The 19,105-nt window shown below is 46.6% G+C and overlaps 2 protein-coding genes and 1 non-coding gene across 12 annotated transcripts in view; all 3 read right to left on the minus strand.

The window, feature by feature from the left end:
* The window catches only part of SNRPE (small nuclear ribonucleoprotein polypeptide E), a 196,244-nt gene that overhangs the window by 134,716 nt on the left and 42,423 nt on the right, over positions 1–19,105 (minus strand). The window lies entirely within an intron of this gene.
* Positions 1–19,105, minus strand: part of ATP2B4 (ATPase plasma membrane Ca2+ transporting 4) — a 115,845-nt gene that overhangs the window by 5,033 nt on the left and 91,707 nt on the right. For 6 of the 10 annotated variants that reach the window (XM_050762695.1, XM_050762648.1, XM_050762666.1 and 3 more), the window contains 5 exons: positions 17,638–17,829; positions 16,964–17,177; positions 15,345–15,556; positions 14,036–14,143; positions 10,780–10,956 (listed from right to left, as the gene is read on the minus strand). In XM_050762695.1, coding sequence (XP_050618652.1) covers positions 10,780–10,956; positions 14,036–14,143; positions 15,345–15,556; positions 16,964–17,177; positions 17,638–17,829 — 903 coding nt within the window. Of the gene's footprint in view, positions 1–5,255; positions 5,434–10,779; positions 10,957–14,035; positions 14,144–15,344; positions 15,557–16,963; positions 17,178–17,637; positions 17,830–19,105 lie in introns of all 10 variants that reach the window. The other 4 variants (XM_050762723.1, XM_050762704.1, XM_050762714.1 and 1 more) reach the window with 2 other exon arrangements.
* On the minus strand, positions 8,613–8,737 carry LOC126945465 (small nucleolar RNA SNORA77). The gene has a single exon (XR_007722457.1). It is a non-coding gene; the product is annotated as a small nucleolar RNA SNORA77 (small nucleolar RNA).

A 19,105-nucleotide genomic window follows, 5' to 3' on the forward strand; every position in this document is an offset into this window, starting at 1 on the left:
CAGCCAGGCAGACAAACCAGTCTTCATTTGTGTCAGCAGCATGCAGGAACTTAAAACTCTCCAGTAATAATTTGCCCTTTCAGCCAGGAAACATGCATATTTTTACATCCCACGACCACCACTGTGTCCCCTCCCAGCAAATAACAGAACTTCACTCCTTCAGCCCCTTCCCTAGAAGAAGTGGATAAAATACAGGTGTCAAAAGATGCTTTCCTCCTGCCTATTGAGAAAAGACCTGGCTCTCATGATTCAAATGCACGTTCATGTCTCTGATACACAGCAATGGTGCCCAATCATGCTGCTTTCTCCAGCTGTTTCCAAATTGTGAAGAGGAGCGTAGTCTTATGTGGAGAAGGGAATGAAAGGGACCAGTGAGAGAAACCTAACTCAGGAGGCGGTGCTACAAACAAGTGGCCTTTCTGATGGGGTGGGTGAAGAGGATGATGGAAAGGAAACCATGTGCAGTTTGTGCGGTTTTACTGGGCAAAAGGAGATGCATTGCCCAGTGTCATAGTCTCTGTCCTACTGTGCAAAAAGGAAGGGATTCGGTCAGTTCAGAGTCATGAAGAAAAAACTGACAATAATTGATTCCTGTGAACAGCTTTTGCTTGTCCACAGGCACCAGCAATTTTGGCAGCTCTGCTTTTCTGAACTGTAGGTCTCTCTGAGGCATGGCTTAGAATCAGGGTTGGTAGAATTGGGGTAGAGGGAGAGGGTTGGAGCTCCAAGAAGTTAGAGAGAGGGGCCAGGGGAAAGGTAAATGGTTATAGGACAGTTTTAGTTGTTGGAAGGTGGCTGATCCTAGTCTTGTCCCAAAAATCTTCACTCAGAAAAGAAATGGGAGTAATGTGGGGGAAATTGTTGAGGTTGGGGGGGTAGGAGTGATGAAGGTGAGAGTAAGGTACCTCTTTCATTCCTCTGCTGTTTAAGCAAAAAGTATATCCCAGGAGAATAGGCAAGAATTTGGAGACAGCAGAGGATACAAAGAGTCAGCCAAATTAACTGTTTGGATTACCTGTTTCAGTGCTTCCTACCACCATACAGAACTTTCATAAATACCACTCAAAGGCGGCTCACTATCAATACTGCTGGTCTATTTTCTCTGGAGGAGAATGTGTCTCTGCTGGCTAAGGCTTTCTTTATCTTGCCCCACTCTACTACAGCCCACCCAGGACTGAGGGTGCTCAAAGCTCAGAAGGCAAAGGACTCCTTGCCACTCAATAGCATCAGCTCAGTACCTCAGCTAAGAGGAATCAGGGAGCATAGGCACACACTCACCATGCTGAACAGAAAGTGAGGACCACATTTTTATTATCTGATTCCTATTTGACCATCTGATGGGGGAATTTTACCTGTCATGTTGCCTTTGCTCCAGATCTAGGTGAGATCAGATGGAATGGGGGCTCCATCTGGTCTTCAGGAAGTCTCAAGTTTTCATTGATCTACATAAAATCTCAGAGCAAGGCAATTTGGATTAAGTGAGTCCAAACCCAATGCCTTCTCCTTTGGCCCTGGCACAGATACACTGGCCAAGAGATGGGTCCAAAGCCATCCCACCCCATCAAAGCCGTCACTGTCAGGAGTGATGACATAGCTCACATTTTCCATATGCTTTCAAGATCTCAAAATTTCTACCAGCTATCACAGGAGGGCAGGTGCCTTTATCCACCAGTACATTATCTTCAATATCAGTGAGTTTCAACTTCCTGCTTCCATTCAATTGAATACTTTATGAAAAAATTACATGTGAAGTCCACTATAGAAAATAAATTTGCAACAATTGGGGTTGGAGTGAGGGTCTGGAGCCCTGTTTGTTGGCTTTTCCTCTCACCTGTTGCGGTGACCAATAATACTGTTACAGGTAAACAATGAGGGAGATAAAAGTGAATTGGGGATGGGTAGATGGAAAAAATACGGGAAACATCTTTTGGGGAGCAAGAAACAGTCATCCAGCTAGACTGCAGGACTTCTGGAATCTAAAGGGAAACCAGCCACCTGTAAGGAAGCTCATGTGAAGAGGGGTCAGAGAGCTAGGGGTGACCAGCTGGCTTGCTGGGTGGAGAGAAGGGGGAGGGAGGAGAGGGCATGGGGCTGTGCCAGGATGCCCCAACTCCAGCACTGGCCTCAGAGAACACATGCTGATGAACAACCACACACCATATCACCACCAATCCACCCAGGGCTGGCATCTCCCTTTCCTGGAGCATGATGCCTGGTGCATGAGCAGTGTATGGGGACAAGACAGGGCTAGTGAAGTAGGTGCACAGAAAGCTTTGAGCACTCTCCACACAGCCAGTCAACCCTTCCCTCCCTGGTCATTATTTCTCAAAACCTTGGGGAAATGTCTCTTCTAGGGCCCTGGCCTACAGGTGGAAGTGGCTGGTTGAAGGGCAACTCTTTTCATGACTCAGGAGACTGGGTATGAGTGCTGAGGGCTACTCTCTGCAGCTCAACGAGTGGGCGGGTGAAGACTCCATTTCCTCAGCCAGAACATTGCGTAGTTTTCTGCTCCTGTTTTTTTTGAGATGGAGTTTTGCTCTTGTTGCCCAAGCCGGAGTGCAATGGCGTGATCTCAGCTCACTGCAACCTCTGCCTCCCGAGTTCAAGCGATTCTCCTGCCTCAGCCTCCAGAGTAGCTGGGATTACAGGCGCCTGCCACCATGCCCAGCTATATTTTTTGTATTTTTAGTAGAAACGGGGTTTCACCATGTCATGTTGGCCAGGCTGGTCTCGAACTCGTGACCTCAAGTGATCCACCCGCCTCGGCCTCCCAAAGTGCTGGAATTACAGGCGTGAGCCACCACACCGGGCAGTTTTCTGCTCTTATCAGAAACCAGGAGAAAAGGATTAGGGCCTCCCTATGCAGGGAAATCTTAGAGATCTATCTAAAGAAGGTTGGACAAACAGTTGGTTTCATTTGGTGATCTGGAATGGGAAAGAGGGTTTTAAAATGTATGGCTATAACTTTTAGGAGCTCCAACTAAAAAAGGACAGCTGGAGAAAGAGCAGGTGTGGCCCGTCTCTCCTCTGATCTTCTGGTGTTTGAGGGTTTGGAGCACACCCTCTACCAGCTCCTCTACAAGATCCCAGTAGGCTCAGTCTTCTGCTTAGTCTCCTTCCACCATCAAACCATCAGGATATCTGACACTAACTCTTCCTACCAGAAAGGGATGATTAAAACAGAACAGAAGCTAGTTAGAAGGGGATGGCAGAACTAGAAGGAAAAAAGGAATTAAGAGAGGAATATGAAAGAACGGGTGCGAGAGGTTCCTGGATATTTGCAGGGCAAGACTTTGTTAGTTCTTTCTTGCCTGTTTTTTTGACCTAAAGAAATTGTATGTATCTCTATAAGTCCCACCCCCATCAGAACACTTTGGCTAAAGAGACAAAACAAATCTAAGTCTGGTCAACCCGCACAGTCCGTGATCATGTGAACCACAGACAAGGCGACTGTTCTTTCTTCAGCCCCTTCCCAGAGGTGGGAGTGGGTGAGGTTGGGAATGGGGGAGGAAGGAACAGACTGACCACTCAGATATTTGAAACCCACATTATATTTAATACAGATAAACTCCTTCCCACTTATCAGCAAAGAGCTGGCTACCTTCTCTCTCCTCTCTGAGTCCCATTTGGGGAAGGGAAAATGACCAAGAATAAGAGGGCATAAGCATTAGCAAGAATCCAAGAATCTACCAATGGGAACACCAGCTCTTAGGTTGTGAGTTGATAACATTCCAATGGAAAGTCGGGCTGAGAAAGGGGTTCCTGAAACTTTATTCGCAAAAAAAGTGCCGGCTATTGGAGAAACAATCAAACTAGAGAAAAGGAGAAGCAAAATAAAAGGGACTCCTCTTCAGAAACTCCTAAAAGTTTAGTAAATGAAGAAAAAACGTTATTTTGACTCTTTTATATATTTCTCCCACCTTGATGTGAAATAATTGATTTTTTTTTTCTTGAGACAGAGTCTTGCTCTGTCACCCAGGCTGGAGTGCAATGGTATGATCTCAGCTCACTGCAACCTCCGCCTCCCGGGTTCAAGTGATTCTCCCGCCTCAGCCTCCCAAGTAGCTGGGATTACAGGCACACACCACATTGCCCGCTAATTTTTGCATTTTTGTAGAGACAGGGTTTCGCCATGTTGGCCAGGTTGGTCTGGAACTCCTGACCTCAGGTGATCTGCCCACCTTGGCCTCCCAAAGTGCTGGGATTACAGGCAGGAGCCACCGCACCCAGCCAAGATTAACTGATTTTTAAACCGGAGTCCCTGAAAAGTAAAAAAATGGGGATATTCAACCATATACATTTTGAACTGACCTACCTTCTTTTCTTCACCTATAGCTACAATTTTTTTTTTTTTTTTTAGACAGAGTCTTGCTCTGTTGCCCAGGTTGGAGTGCAGTGGCACAATCTCGGCTCACTGCAACCTCTGCATCCTGAGTTCAAGTTGATTCTCCTGTCTCAGCCTCCTGAGTAGTTGGGACTACAGGCACCTGCCACCACGCCTGGCTAATTTTTTGTATTTGTAGTAGAGATGGGGTTTCACCGTGTTAACCAGGATGGTCTTGATTTCCTGACCTCATGATCCGCTTTGGCCTCCCAAAGTGCTGGGATTACAGGCGTGAGCTACCGTGCCCGGCCAGCTACAACTTTTATGCTAAAATTGCCAGTTGGCAATACAGTGGTAGCCAAATGGACTATTATTATTGACCAAGTTTAATATTGGCTCAATTATGACAAGTCCACTAGTCAAAACACACCCACAGGCACATTAGCTCCCTTCCTTCCTTTCCTCAAAAGATCCCAAACCTTGACCCCATGTAAAGAAAGTTCCTGGGTTTTCATTTGGCCTAATCTCACATCGAAGCTTAGGAGGTAGAGTTCAGACTCAAAGGAGCAGGAGAAGAGGAGAGAAACAACAACATATCCCAGCAAAGCGACAAACAAACAGACAAACAAAAAAGGCAAAACAAAACAAAACTCAAGAAAAGGAAGAAACGAGCAATGCAGGGGAACAATCAGAAAACAGAATTATTGTCTTTAAAACAGTTAAGGTTTAATAGCTTTTCTACATTACAAAAATAAAATACGAGGGCACACAGGCTGGTTTTAGAGTGGGATTTTTGTCTTTTCTTCCCTTAAATCAAAATATCAAAGGGAAAAACCGAAAGAAAAGATAACCATGGTTGGTTAAAGTGGATGCCACGTGCTGTCTTGTGGTCATTTTAGCAAATCATGCATCATAATAGACTATCACTCACTGCCCATAGGAGGAGATGAAACAGCAGGAACAGAAGTGGTGGGGGAAGATTTGACTGGTGCAACTGCTACATAGGATGAACTAGGAACAAGTTTTACATCAAGGTGTTGACCCATGTTCTGTCGCCTTAGGACTCCCTTAAAAGAGGCTCCCGTCTGGAATGTGTTAATTACGTCGATCTGCAAAGAATCAGAGAGTGAGACAGCTTTGCTCCACAGTCGGAGAGGTGAAGAAATAGGAAGGGAGGGTCATGGAAGGTTTGGGAAGTGGGGATGGAAGTAGATGGGAAAAGGGGACAGGAGACAGCTAGAGAGAGCTTCCCTCCCACACAAAGCAATGGTGAGGAGAAGGGGAAAAACGTTAATTGCATATCATACTTCATTTAGGGAACAATTTGCCAGGGAGTCCCAAACGCCCAGCCAGAATCTAGTTTTCTCTTCCCTTTGAATCCATGGTGGGCATTTGAGGTGTAGAGGGGGCCAAGAGTATTTAAAATTTGAAGGGACTTTTCCCCACTCCATCACTCCTAACAGCTAGACAGATTGTTCATTGTTTTTACCTGTACTCTTTTTTTTTTTTTTTTTTTTTTGAGATGGAGTCTCACTCTGTCGCCCAGGCTGGAGTGCAGTGGCGTGCTCTCAGCTCACTGCAACCTCCACCTACAGGCCCATTTTTACCTGTACTCTTAAAAATAAGGTAAACAATTTAAGATTCTGAAGGCAAATTATGTATTACTGAATTTCAAGGCTCAGGAACCTCTTAATCAATTCAATCGACTACCTATTTTTGCAGATTTTCCAGGAAAATAACTCATGTGTTTAAAGAAAAAACGGGGCCGTGTAGTAGCCAATATACAAGTGGCCATGATGGAAAGGCCCCTGGGCCATGAGTTGCTGGGGGCTCATCCTCCTCTGGGTATCTTGTCTGAGTTATCCCTTCCCTGTGCTGAAGTAGGCAGGGTGGAGCTCAAGAGCCCAGTGGCCAAGCCCACTAGAGAGAATGCTACTAAGTGCATTAATGCATTAGAGATTCTGAAATGTCTGGCAGAAATGCTGACAGTAACTCGGCAATTAGACTGAGGGAGGGGGAGGAATAGGTTTTGGTTAGCGGTTGTTGAAATAGCTACAGTTCGAGACTTACACAAGTAGTCTCTGGTTTTCAGTGCGCTGTTCCTTAGAGATAGAGGCAATTATTTTCTTGCTTTCTTTTTTTTTTTCAGACAAAGTCTTGCTCTGTCACCCAGGCTGGAGTGCAATGGCACTATCTTGGCTCACTGCAACCTTTGCCTGCTGGGTTCAAGCCATTCTCCCGCCTCAGCCTCCCGAGTAGCTGGGACTACAGGTGCGCACCACCACGCCCAGCTAATTTTTTAATTTTTAGTAGAGATGGAGTTTCACCATGCCCGCCAGGCTGGTCTCGAACTCCTGACCTTGTGATCCACCCTCCTCAGCCTCCCAAAGTGCTGGAATTACAGGTGTGAGCCACCGCGCCCGGCCATGCCATTCATTTTCTGACAATGGTCCTGATCTAGGGCCTCAATCAACTCTACCATCCTTATCCATGACCCCTAAGTAACAGGGATGAAATCAAAAGGAATTTCCTTTAGCCTTCATGAAACTGGTAGAATAATCTTAGAAATATCTATCTGCTTAATGCCAAGGGTTAATCTACCAGGAATGTAGGAAAGGTGCTGATTCCATTAACTGGACTTCATTTTCCCAGGAGGGAAGATGAGAAAGCAGGCAGAATATGAGTGAGATAGTTCTTTTATAAAGCTTCCTGAGAAGCCATGAGCTGTTTAGGGCTAGTTTCTGGATCCAGATTACAGTTTGAGCTGAAACACCACTGCTTCCTCACATTATTCAGTTTTAGTTCCCTGGGACTGAGGAGCTTGAACCTGCAGGAGGAGAGGGTTTACACTTGGGGTTGGGGGGTGGGTGGTGATTCCAGCTCCATAGAAGAAGGGACTGTAGAGATACCTTCTTCGGTGCTTGTTGGAGTTACAAGGTCCCAACCCTCACAATTCTAGTCTCTAAGTTTCCTAACACCTCCCATACCAAAGCACTGTGATGAGAATGACAACAAAGATCAACGTGGAGATGACAGGGGGTTTTGTTAGAACCCAGCTGAGGTTGAAGGGTTGATGTTGGGAGCGGACCTCAGGGATCCAGGTACACGTTAGCATCATTAGCCTCATCAGCTTCCAGAGTCAGGTGCATCCTGGGATGGTGTGAATTTGGTCACGGTGGCATCTTGAACATGCCTCACTTTAGGCTTTAATGCTATTGTGGCCTAACTGCCTCACATTCCACCAATGGGGAAAGGTAGTATACCTAAAGCTATGTGGGCAGTGAAACCAAAAGACCTTATAGAGAGGTGCATAGTCAAGGAAATAGAAATTGGTAGTGGAGGGGAAGGAAGACCCATAAATCTCAGCCTCCCAGGACAGAAGACTGGAAAGGAGCAAGGAGGCACTGGACTGAGGGAATCGTGGCTAGGAGAAAAGAAATCATGTAGTAGAAGAAGTGCTTGATCCTGGAGAAAAGAAAAGCAAAGACAGGTTATTTCGGAAAGAGCAGACCCACAGGAAAGCACTGGGGGCTTTAGAGATGGGAGCCAAAGGCGCCAGGTTCTATGGGTACTTGGACTCAGCAGCCTGGACGGTGGGGTGGGGTAGGGAGTGGGCATGGGGACTCTGGATGCCACGAGGCACTTTGTGCAGGTCCCGCTGGAATTTTTCTTTCTGGGAGGAGGAACTCGAGAGAGGGAAAAGGAACCCTAGTGTTTCCCTACCTAGCCCTTTTCCACTTTTCTTTTTCTTTTCTTTTTTTAAAATTTAGCTCTTTATATAATGTCCCTTGTAAAAATGAAAGAATAAAAACAAACTAAAAAAGAGAGGCAGGGTAATTTTTTTTTTTTAAAAGAAAGGAAAGAGAGGAAAAGGAAATAAAATAAGACAATTTATTGCTTCTCCTCAGCATCCTCCTTGGTCTCCTCCTTCACTGAGAGAGCTTCTAGCTTTTCCGCCACTTTTCCGGCATGATTGTTTTTGCCTGATCCTGGCCAATTCGCCTCCTGGAGTCTGTCTTCTTGAAACTCAATGACCAAAGGAAGCCAAGTGGATGCATTCAAGCGCCGCCTAGACCATGGTCAGGCTGCTCAGTGACATCTGGTCACTTGCCACCACAGCTGCAGTCCAGCCTCACGGCAGAGGTGACCAAGCCCTCTGAGAGACAAACCGAGGACCGCTGTGTAAAGCACCTTCTGGTGAGCTCCAGGCAGTGCCCGGACTCCAATGCCTGCCCAATTGGATGTGAGGCCAGCAACACGGAGAAGTGCTCAGGCCTCCCCAGGAAGCACCTGTGTCCCCAGGGAGCTGCATCGCCCTGGATAGGTGAGACAGCCACAGCACCCTGGAATGTTTATCTGGCAGACAGAAAAAGCACCCGCCTGGAAGTATAGTCAGGTGCAGAGTGAGTCTGCAATCCATTTTTCTTTTTCTTTTCTTTTCTTTTTTTTTTTTTTTGAGACAGAGTCTTGCCTTGTTGCCCAGGCTGGTGTGTAATGGCACAATCTTGGCTCACCGCAACCTCAGCCTCCTGGGTTCAAGTGATTCTCCTGCCTCAGCCTCCCGAATAGCTGGGATTACAGGTGCCCACCACCACGCCCAGCTGATTTTTGTATTTTTAGTAGAGCCGAGGTTTCACTATGTTGGCCAGGCTGGTCTCGAACTCCTGACCTCATGATCTGCCTGCCTCGGCCTCCCAAAGTGCCAGGATTACAGGCGTGAGCCACCACACCCGGCCTCTTTTCCACTTTTCTATCTGTTGTCTTGCCTATACGAGATAAGTTCCTACTAGGTATGCAGTTTAGAATATTCACTTCATCTATCTCTCTTATATACTAAGGAGGTGGGGTTGACTGGGGAACTTTCTTTCTTTTTTTTTTTTTGAGATGAGTCTCACTCTGACACCCAGGCTAGAGTGCAATGGCGTGGTCTTAGGTCACTACAACCTCTGCCTCCCGGGTTCAAGCGATTTTCCTGCCTCAGTCTCCCAAGTAGCTGGTACTACAGGCATGTGCCACCATGCCTGGCTTGTATTTTTAGTAGAGACAGGGTTTCACCATGTTGGCCAAACTGGTCTCGAACTCCCGACCTCAGGTGATCCACCTGCCTCGGCCTCCCAAAGTGCTGGATTGCAGGTATGAGCCACTGCCCCCGGCCTTTTGTTTTTTTGAGACAGAGTTTAGCTCTTGTTGGCCAGGCTGGAGTACAATGGCACGATCTTGGCTCACTACAACCTCTGCCTCCCGGGTTCAAGCAATTCTCTTGCCTCAGCCTCCTGAGTAGCTGGGATTACAGGTATGTGCCACTACGCCCAGCTAATTTTGTATTTTTAGTAGAAATGCGGTTTCTCCATGTTGGTCAGGCTGGTCTCGAACTCCTGACCTCAGGTGATCCACTCACCTCGGCCTCCCAAAGTGCTGGGATTATAGGCGTGAGCTACCATGCCTGGCTGACTGGGGAACTTTCTAAAACATTTGCAAGGCCAGTTTTAGACAGTGAAACTTAATAACTTATTTAGAAGATCTCCAGCCAATCAGCAGAGAGAAATACACCTGTTCTCTGGAGACCACCCTTGAGATCTTGGAATTTACAGTGTTTTTCAGATGGAAAATCTCAGGATTAAAACAATAAAGCTATGTGGGGTGAGAGCAGGGGAAGACAGAATTATCAATGCCTAGATCAGCCCATTCACCCAGGAGAAAGTAGTTACAATTGATGCATGGAAAGTGGAAAAAAAAAAAAAGTTATTGTGGGGCTATAGGCAGGGGATATAAGAGCAGCAGGGGTGGCTTCTATCCCATTTCAGAAATTGCAAGAAGGGAAGACGCTTGAAGAAATTATTGCTTCCTCCTTGTCAGGAAGCCAAGTTTGAATCCTGCAAAAGATGCTCAGACATCAACAGACTATTGTCATTTTTACACATGAAACCATCAGGTTCCCCACCATGGCCTTACACTTTGAACGGGAGAGATATAACAGGGTGAGTTTCTTTTACAAAGACCCTTCCAGATAGCATCTATTCCTATAATGGCAGTGTGTGGAAGCTAGATTAAGTGAATGCTGGGTATGTTGGCATATTGATATTGTCTAACTCCTTCCTTCTGAAGGGAGGGAAAAACTGAACATAAGAGACCTGAGACCTTCAGCATAAGAGACCTTATGCTGAAGCTTGCCCATTTGACAGAGGATAGAAGGGTGGGCTTTAGGGTCAACCCAGAGCTAAAGGACTATGCTAATGGCCTCCCATGGTCTAGGTCATTTGACTCCTCTCCTCTCAGAGGACCCCACACAGATCCCTTTGCCTATCTGTCCTGAAGCTGAGGATCTAGGGCTGCCCATCAGTAGTGAGCCTTTGGAAGGGAAGAGATGCTGGCCAACAAGAACTGCTGCCCTCCCAACACCTTCCAATATGGGAAGCTTCTTCTCCCAAGGGAAGGACAGACCACTATCAGAGTACCTGAGTCTGGATACGGTTCAGGCCCCGGAACCAGAGGATCTGGCCTCGGCGCAGCTCCATCTCAGCATGGTCAATCTCATCCAGCCCCTCAGCATCCTTGGTGATCTCCTCTTTGGTGGTGCCATGCCCAGCCTCCTTCAGGAACTTCAGGGATCGCGTAGGTATTGCGGAGATGAACTGAAAACAAGTGCAGTGAAGAGGGAGACATCAGAATCAGCGTGAGAAGAGCTGTCAGTCAACTTACATGAGCCAGGCCCTTGGGCAGGTTACTCTTTGTCCTACCACGCTTCCCACTGGAAAAGCAGTGGACAGAAGTACCAATCCATCCAGGCAAGCATTCTCCAAGTGCCCACCAGTGGTCAGGCTCTTAGGAAGGCTTTCTGTATTTATGAACACACACAAAAGAGAGCTTATATTCTAGTAATCAACCAGCCATCTGCCTGGTCATATACTTCATTTTTCTCTTTCTGTCTCATTTCTTCTGTTCCATTTTGCAATCTGTTTTTAAGGTTAACGTAACTATACTGCATGGTATGCAGTAGGAAGGGACAGAGACCAGGACCTGGGGGAAAACAGTCTGGGGAGAAGATGGTGATATCGTATATGTATGGGAAGGGGTTGAGAAGGGTATTGGAAATGAATGACCCCTTTCTTAGTTGCCATATGCAAAGTAGTTTCTGTGTTACAAACTCTCGTGAAAGGATATCGAAAGTTTTCTTGGGCTTGAGATGAGGAAGTGGATGGGATAGTCCATGGAAGAAGGGACACATGAGTATTATCAGAAGACAAGGAGCAGTACGTTGGGCTTGAAATTCAAAATAAAATTTCCCGGTGAGCTCAGCACCTGTCAGTCATTTCTTTCCAGACAAGATGAGGAGTAGCCAGGGCTCACGTGGGGAAGAGGGACTGTAAGGGCAATCTGATATGGAGTCAAGTGTTTTGAAATGGGAAGAATGCTAGAGCTCTGCTTCTGAATGTGGAAAGAGCTGCTGCGATACAGAAGGAAGGCTGCTGTCTGGCATAAGGCCCCATGGCCACATGTGAGGCAAGAGCCAGAACAGAGTTTCAAACAACAGGTGAAACAACCAAGCTTTACCAAAGCATAAAACTGCTTTAGGAACTCACTGATTTAAAAAATATATATATTCACCAAAAAGAACAGGGTGGAGGGAATTGGGTCAGACATTAATTAGGGAGGGCTGGGTGCAGCGGTTCATGCCTGTAATTCATCCCAGCATTTTGGGAGGCTGAGGCAGGAGGATTCCTTGAGCCCAGGAGTTCGAGATCACCCTGGGCAACACAGTGAGACCCCCATCTCTTTATTTTTTGTTTTTTGAGATAGAGTCTCACTCTTGTCACCCAGGCTGGAGTGGAGTGTCATGATTTCGGCTCATTGCACTCTGCCTCCTGAGTTCAAGCAATTCTGCCTCAGCCTTCCAAGTAGCTGGGATTACGGGCACGTGCCACCGTACTTGGCTAATTTTTTTTGTATTTTTAGTAGAGACGGGGTTTCACCATATTGGCCAGGCTGGTCTCAAACTCCTGACCTCAGGTGATCTGCTCGCCTTGACCTCCGAAAGTGTTGGGATTACAGGCGTGAGTCATTGTGCATGGCCTGAGACCCCCATCTCTTAAAAAAAAAAAAAGAAAAGAAAAGAAAAAGAAATTAATCAGGGAGGCATCTAGGTGTAAAATAAATAACTAGCAGGTTTAGGGGGGAAGGCCTGAAGGTCCAGAAAGAGCTCTTCGAGGCCAGTTAGGGCAAAGTGTCTATTACCTGGGTGGCTGGGCACTAAGGGATTGTTTGCAGAGACCTGGGGTCTGTAAAGACAGGCATAGCCCAGGCCAGAGCAGAGGATGAGGGAGGTTTGTAAAGCGGTATTAAGGAAGAAGTGCAACTATTAGACTTGATGATACTATTATAATCTTAATAGCTTAAAATTTGAATGAGTATTTATAAGGTATTAGACATTAATCTAAGTCTTTTCTATATAGTAACTGATTCACTAATTAACAATGACCTTGTTTTCCTAAGTTGAAGACACTGAGACACAGATTGGTTATGTAACTTGCCCAAGATGATTCAGCTTATAAAAAGGAGAGCTGAGGCCGGGCACAATGGCTCAGGCCTGTAATCTCAGCACTTTGGGAGGCCACGGCAGGTGGATCGCCTGAGGTCAAGAGTCTGAGACCCGCCTGGCCAACATAGTGAAACCCTGTCTCTAATAAAATACAAAAAATTAGCTGGGCGTAGTGGCAGGCACCGTAATCCCAGCTACTTGGGAGGTTGAGGCAGGAGAATGGCGTGGACCTGGGAGGGGGAGGTTGCAGTGAGCCGATATCGCGCCATTGCACTTCAGCATGGGCAATAAGAACGAAACTCCGTCTCAAAAAAAAAAAAAGGAGAACTGGGCTGGGCGCGGTGGTTCACGCCTGTAATCCCAGCACTTTGGGAGGCCAAGGCAGGCAGATCATGAGGTCAGGAGTTTGAGACTAGCCTGGCCAACAAGGTGAAACTCTGTATCTACTGAAAATATAAAAATTAGCCAGGTGCAGTGGTGGGTGCCTGTAATCCCAGCTACTTGGGAGGCTGAGGCAAGAGAATTGCTTGAACCCAGGAGGCAGTTTGCAATGAGCCAAGATCACACCACTGCACTCCAGCCTGGGTGACAGAGCAAGACTCTGTCTCAGGAAAAAAAAAAAAGAGTTGGATTCAAACCCAGACAGTCATTCCCAGAGTCCAACCACACGCCACACTGCTACTCTAGAGATCTTGTAAATCTGAATTTATCTCAGGTAAGAGTTAAGCATTCCACCCAGATAAAGCCATGGCAAGAAACAGAAGAGGCTGGGAGCCCTGAATTATGTCAGCCTGGCAGCCCACAGCCAGGTTGCTGTCTCATGAGAATAAAGACACATGTCTTGTAAACTCTTCTATTTCTAAGACCGTTATTATATTTATTTTTTTGTAGCAAAATTCCATTGAAAAGTTTAGTTTCTGTCCCAGAGAAGCCAAGGGATTTTTCTACCTCCAGGCATGGTTAGAGAAGAATTCTGAAACTTCTGAAGTGATCACTCCACCTTGAGATCCTATGAGATGGCAAGAACTTGAAAACTTGAGTGGGGGTGGGGAGGAAGGAAGAGAAGATGAAGAGGAGGAGCTGGGGGGTCTCCACAGTTGCTTGATCCATCTCCTGTAGAGGAGGAGAGGTCTGCAGGCTGTGAGAATGCACCAGGAGGGTGTGCCGGTACTCACCTGGCCCCAAAGAAGTTCTCCAATCCCAATGAAGAGACACCACAACCACTGGGACAGGCTGAGGCTTGTACAACTGAAGGGTTTACCCCCAAATTCCACGATGAAAATCTAGAACAGAGAAAGGGGCAGCCCACCATCAAGGAAATGACTAACAGGCAGCTGGCCCTCCAGCCAAGGCCCCCAAAGCCACATCATCCCACTGCCTCAGGATCCTTGGGTGCAAGTCCTGATTTGCTTGCAGGGGAAGGGAAAAGAAGAAATCTCAAAGGGGAGACAGACAAAAACAGCCTTTACAGAGCACTGTGACGGGGAGACAGACATAGTTACTGTGACTATGATTCACAGACGATCTGGAGGAGTTAGGGGAGCTGGAGGCTTCCTGTGACTAAAAGCCAGTTAGTGACAAGGAGAAGGTACAGTGGTGGAGTGAGGAACTGAGGATGAGGTGGGAGGATTGCCTGAACTTGGGAGATTGAGGCTGCACTCCAGCCTGGGTGACAGAGAGACAGAGAGATCCTGTCTCAAACAAAAAAAAAAAAAAAAAAAAAGAAAAAAGAAAAAAAGAAAAAAAGGCCAGGCACAGTAACACTTTGGGAGGCAGGAGGATTGCTTGAGGCCAGGAGTTTGAGACCAGCCTGGGCAACAGAGTGAGATCCCATCTCCATTTTAAAAATTAAATTAAAAAAAAGGAATTGAGGATGGGGACAAATAAAGGGAGGTACCCCGCTGAGGGATGGGACAGGAGCTCTTCTGTTACATAGTCAGCTCATAGTCTCGTACCGGAGGAGTGCAAGCTGGGCTGACTATGTAATATATGTGTACAATCCCATTACTTCTCTTTCTCTGAGTTGCACAACACTTTTTATCATAAGCCCTTCAGAACAAAGAGGCAGGGACAGGGAGAGTCTATACTAGATGTGCATGCACATTTCATATAGGCTGACAGGAGCCACAGAAAGGGACTAGAAGAGAACGACACTTCTTCTGGTCACTCTGTGAAATTTCTGTGTGTTTAGAAAGATCATGAAATGATTTTAGAAGTATTATTTTATTTCCAGTCAACATGCTACCCTGCACTGGAGCTCTTGACACACTGGGCTCCAATTCTAGAGCAATGGGCAAAAGAAAGCAAATTGGGAATCCCAAAGTCCCCCAGTTCCCTCATTCCTTTTCTTAGGTATGTAGGGAGCCCTGTCCCAGTCCCCATAATTCCCTCATTCCTTTTCCTAGGTATGTAGGCAACCCTGGCTCCCAGCTTCTGCCCTTTGTCATCCCAGATCTCCTGCCCCAACTGCAGACAGAATCTCACCTGGCAGATGAATGTGCCCAAGACTACAGAGCAGAAGATGATGTTGCGGTAGATGCCTGAAAAGACGTTCTTCTCTCCGTGGATCTTTCGGGAGTTGATTTCATTGAAGAGCTGCATCAGCACGAAGGTGTTAAAAACAATGGTATAGTGCTGGGTGGGTGGTGAATGTAGAGGTGCCTTCCTCCCACTATCAATATCAAAGAATTTCTCACCTAGTGGGGAGAGGAGAAGCACTGGAGGTTAAGTGTGGTCTGAACTAAGAGTCAGAATGTGTTGGTACAGCTATACTGCTTGCTTATGGCTGGTGTCCATTCTAATTGATCAATATCTGAGCTGTACTAGTTATTTATTTTTTTGACATAGGGTCTCACTCTGTCGCCCAGGCTGGAGTGCAGTGGTATGATCACGGTTCACTGCAGCCTGGACCTTCCTGCTCAAGTGATTCTTCCACCTGAGCCTCCCAAATAGCTGGGACTACAGGCGTGCACCACCATGCCTGGCTAATTTCTTGTTGTACTTGTTATTACATATTTCTTTTTTTTTTTTTTTTTTTTTTTTTTGAGACGGAGTCTCGCTCTGTCGCCCAGGCTGGAGTGCAGTGGCCGGATCTCAGCTCACTGCAAGCTCCGCCTCCCGGGTTCACGCCATTCTCCTGCCTCAGCCTCCCGAGTAGCTGGGACTACAGGCGCCCGCCACCTCGCCCGGCTAGTTTTTTGTATTTTTTAGTAGAGATGGGGTTTCACCATGTTAGCCAGGATGGTCTCGATCTCCTGACCTCGTGATCCGCCCGTCTCGGCCTCCCAAAGTGCTGGGATTACAGGCTTGAGCCACCGCGCCCGGCCTGTTATTACATATTTCAAATGTTAGTTCTGGTCTTATTTTACCTTCCCTCTCAGTTTGCTGCATTGATACCTGCTCTCATGTAGTGCAGCATGGTAGTAAGACTATGTGCGCTGGAGTCAGGCAATCACAGGTTTGAATTTTAGTGCAACTATGTACTCATTATGGGACCTGAACTTAATTTTTTGCATCTATAAGAAAGAAATAGGCCGGGTGTGGTGGCGCATGCCTGTAATCCCAGCACTTTGGGAGGCCGAGGTGGGCAGATCACAAGGTCAGGAGATCAAGACCATCCTGGCCAACATGGTGAAACCCTGTCTTTACTAAAAATACAAAAATTAGCCGGGTGTGGTGGCGCATGACTGTAATCCCAGCTACTCGGGAGGCTGAGGCAGGAAAATTGCTTGAACCTGGGAGACGGAGGTTGCAGTGACCGGAGTTAGCGCCACTGCACTCCAGCCTGGGTAACAGAGTGAGACTCCATCTCCAAAAAAAAAAAAAAGAAAGAAAGAAAGAAAGAAAGAAAGAATAAAGCCTCCCTTGTGAAATTATTATTGAGTACATACAGTACACACGGTACACACAGTACTGTCTGTACTCCAGAGTACTGTATGAGTACGTACAGTAGCATAATGCACCATGTAGCAGAGCACAGGAAGCACTGGGAGGTGAAGCTGCACTTATTCCTGGTCTGTGTGCTTGCTCTCACACTACCTTCTTTCTCTGCCTCCACCTCTAACCAGCACCCCAGCTGCTAGCCCACCCCCAAAGTGGCTCACCCGCAAAGACAAGGATAAAGATGACAAGGAGCTGATAGAACGCATGGCCCAAGATGTTCTTCATCATAGTGCGTGAGATCAGAGGCTTATTTCGGCCATAGGGGCGCCGCTTCAACAGAGATTCCGTAGGGGGCTCTGTGGCCAGGGCCAATGAAGCAAAAGTGTCCATGATTAGATTAACCCATAACATCTGCACAGCTTTCAGTGGGGAATCCTGGTGGGAAGAAGAACCAGTCCTTTTAGCTTTTCTCAGAAACCAGCCCACCTTTGCCCTGTCGATGGCCTAGCTCCCACGACCCACCTAGACTTGGAATCTGGCCACTTCCTAGCTGAGTGACTGTGAGAAACTTACTTAACTTCCTTGAGCCTCAAGTTCCTCACCCGTAAAATGGGGATAATAATACCTACCTCACAAGGTCGTTTTTGAAGAATACAGATAGTGCATATAAATGCTTATTATAGTGGCTGACACGTAAGTGCTAAGCGAAGGCCTGTAAGTTACCATCATTCCACATAAGCAGATGAAGACAGCGGACTTGGAAGAGCTAACTCCTGTCCCAACGTCACAGGGAAACCCTGTCTTTACTCTTCAGTAAACACACCGTACCCTCCACCCCATATTCCTTAGCCCCTGACTCATCCCTCCCGTCTCAGCCCACCCACACCCCCTTCACCTGAGTGATACAGGCTCCAGCAAAGGCTACAATCACGGCCACCACGTTGACAGTGAGTTGGAACTGCAGGAACTTGGAGATGCTGTCATAGACGTTTCGTCCCCACATCACTGCCTTCACAATGCTAGTGAAGTTGTCATCTGTTAGGATGATGTCTGAAGCCTCCTTTGCTACATCTGTGCCTGCGATGCCCTGAGGTAAGATGGGAGGGAAAATAGTGAGGGAGTGGATAAAGCCCAGGCTCCGTTTCCTGACCTCCAGGAAGCTTCAGACTTTGGTGTAAATACTACAGGGCACACTAGCCACACAAAAGAAAACAAAGAGCAAATGTGTCACTGTCACTCTATAGAAAGGATGGCTGGGGCCTGATGTCACCAACCTTACTGTTGAGCCCAGACTGGGAATTACAGTCATCTGTGATATCCCTTGCACCCTCCCCTCCTACTCCCTCAACCTTAGAAACTAATTAAAAGGTAGAGAGCAAATCCTGTCTATTCTACCTCCAAATTCTTACATTTCTGTTGCCACTGCCAGTATCTCATTTAAGCTCATGTCATTCCGACACTGTTGAGAAACTCTGCATTTGTTCTAGGAGCAGTAGTATGGCAGCACAGTTCCAAAGTTTCATCTTTGTTCAAAATTTTCTTTTTAAATTAAATTAAAAAAAAATTCGAGACAGGGTCTTGCTTTGTTGTCCAGGCTGGAGTGCAGTGGCACTCAGCTCAATGCAAGCTCTGCATCTGGGGCTCCAGTGACCCTCCCACCTTGGTCTCCTGAGTAACGGGACTACAGGCATTTGCTCATCCTGCTTGGTTAATTTTTAAAGTTTTTGTAGACATGGGGGTCTCTCTATATCGCCCAGCTTTATAATCACTATTATGAAATAATCTCCAAGTTATGTTGTTAAGTGGAGAAAGAAAGGTAGAAAAAAGAGTTTATGGTATGGTATCACTTATCTAAGGGGGCAGGCCATAAATATATTACATTTATTTATTTATTTATATTTTTTGAGACAGAGTCTTGCTCTGTTGCCCAGGCTGGAGTGCAGTGGTGTGATCTCGGCTCACTGCTACCTCAGACTCCTGGGTTCAAGTGAGTCTCCTCTCCTGCCTCAGCCTCCTGAGTGGCTGGGATTATAGGCAGGCACCACCATGCTGGGCTAATTTTGTATTTTTAGTAGAGACAGGGGTTTCATCATGTTGGCCAGGCTGGTCTTGAACTCCTGACCTGAGGTGATCCACCCGCCTTGGCCTCCCAAAGTGCTGGGATTACAGGCATGTGCCACCATGCCGGGCCCGCATTTGATTATATTTTAAAGGAGCAAACCGAAGAATAAACCAAAAATGATAGAAAAAAATTACCTATTGAATTAAGAGGTAAGCAACAAGGCAAAGGCAACGAGGGTAGAAGCCGGATTTCTATGAATATACCTTGTTTTGCACATTTGACTTTAGAATCATGTATTTTA

The sequence above is a fragment of the Macaca thibetana genome, chromosome 1, assembly GCF_024542745.1.
Source record: "Macaca thibetana thibetana isolate TM-01 chromosome 1, ASM2454274v1, whole genome shotgun sequence".
NCBI lineage: Eukaryota > Metazoa > Chordata > Mammalia > Primates > Cercopithecidae > Macaca > Macaca thibetana.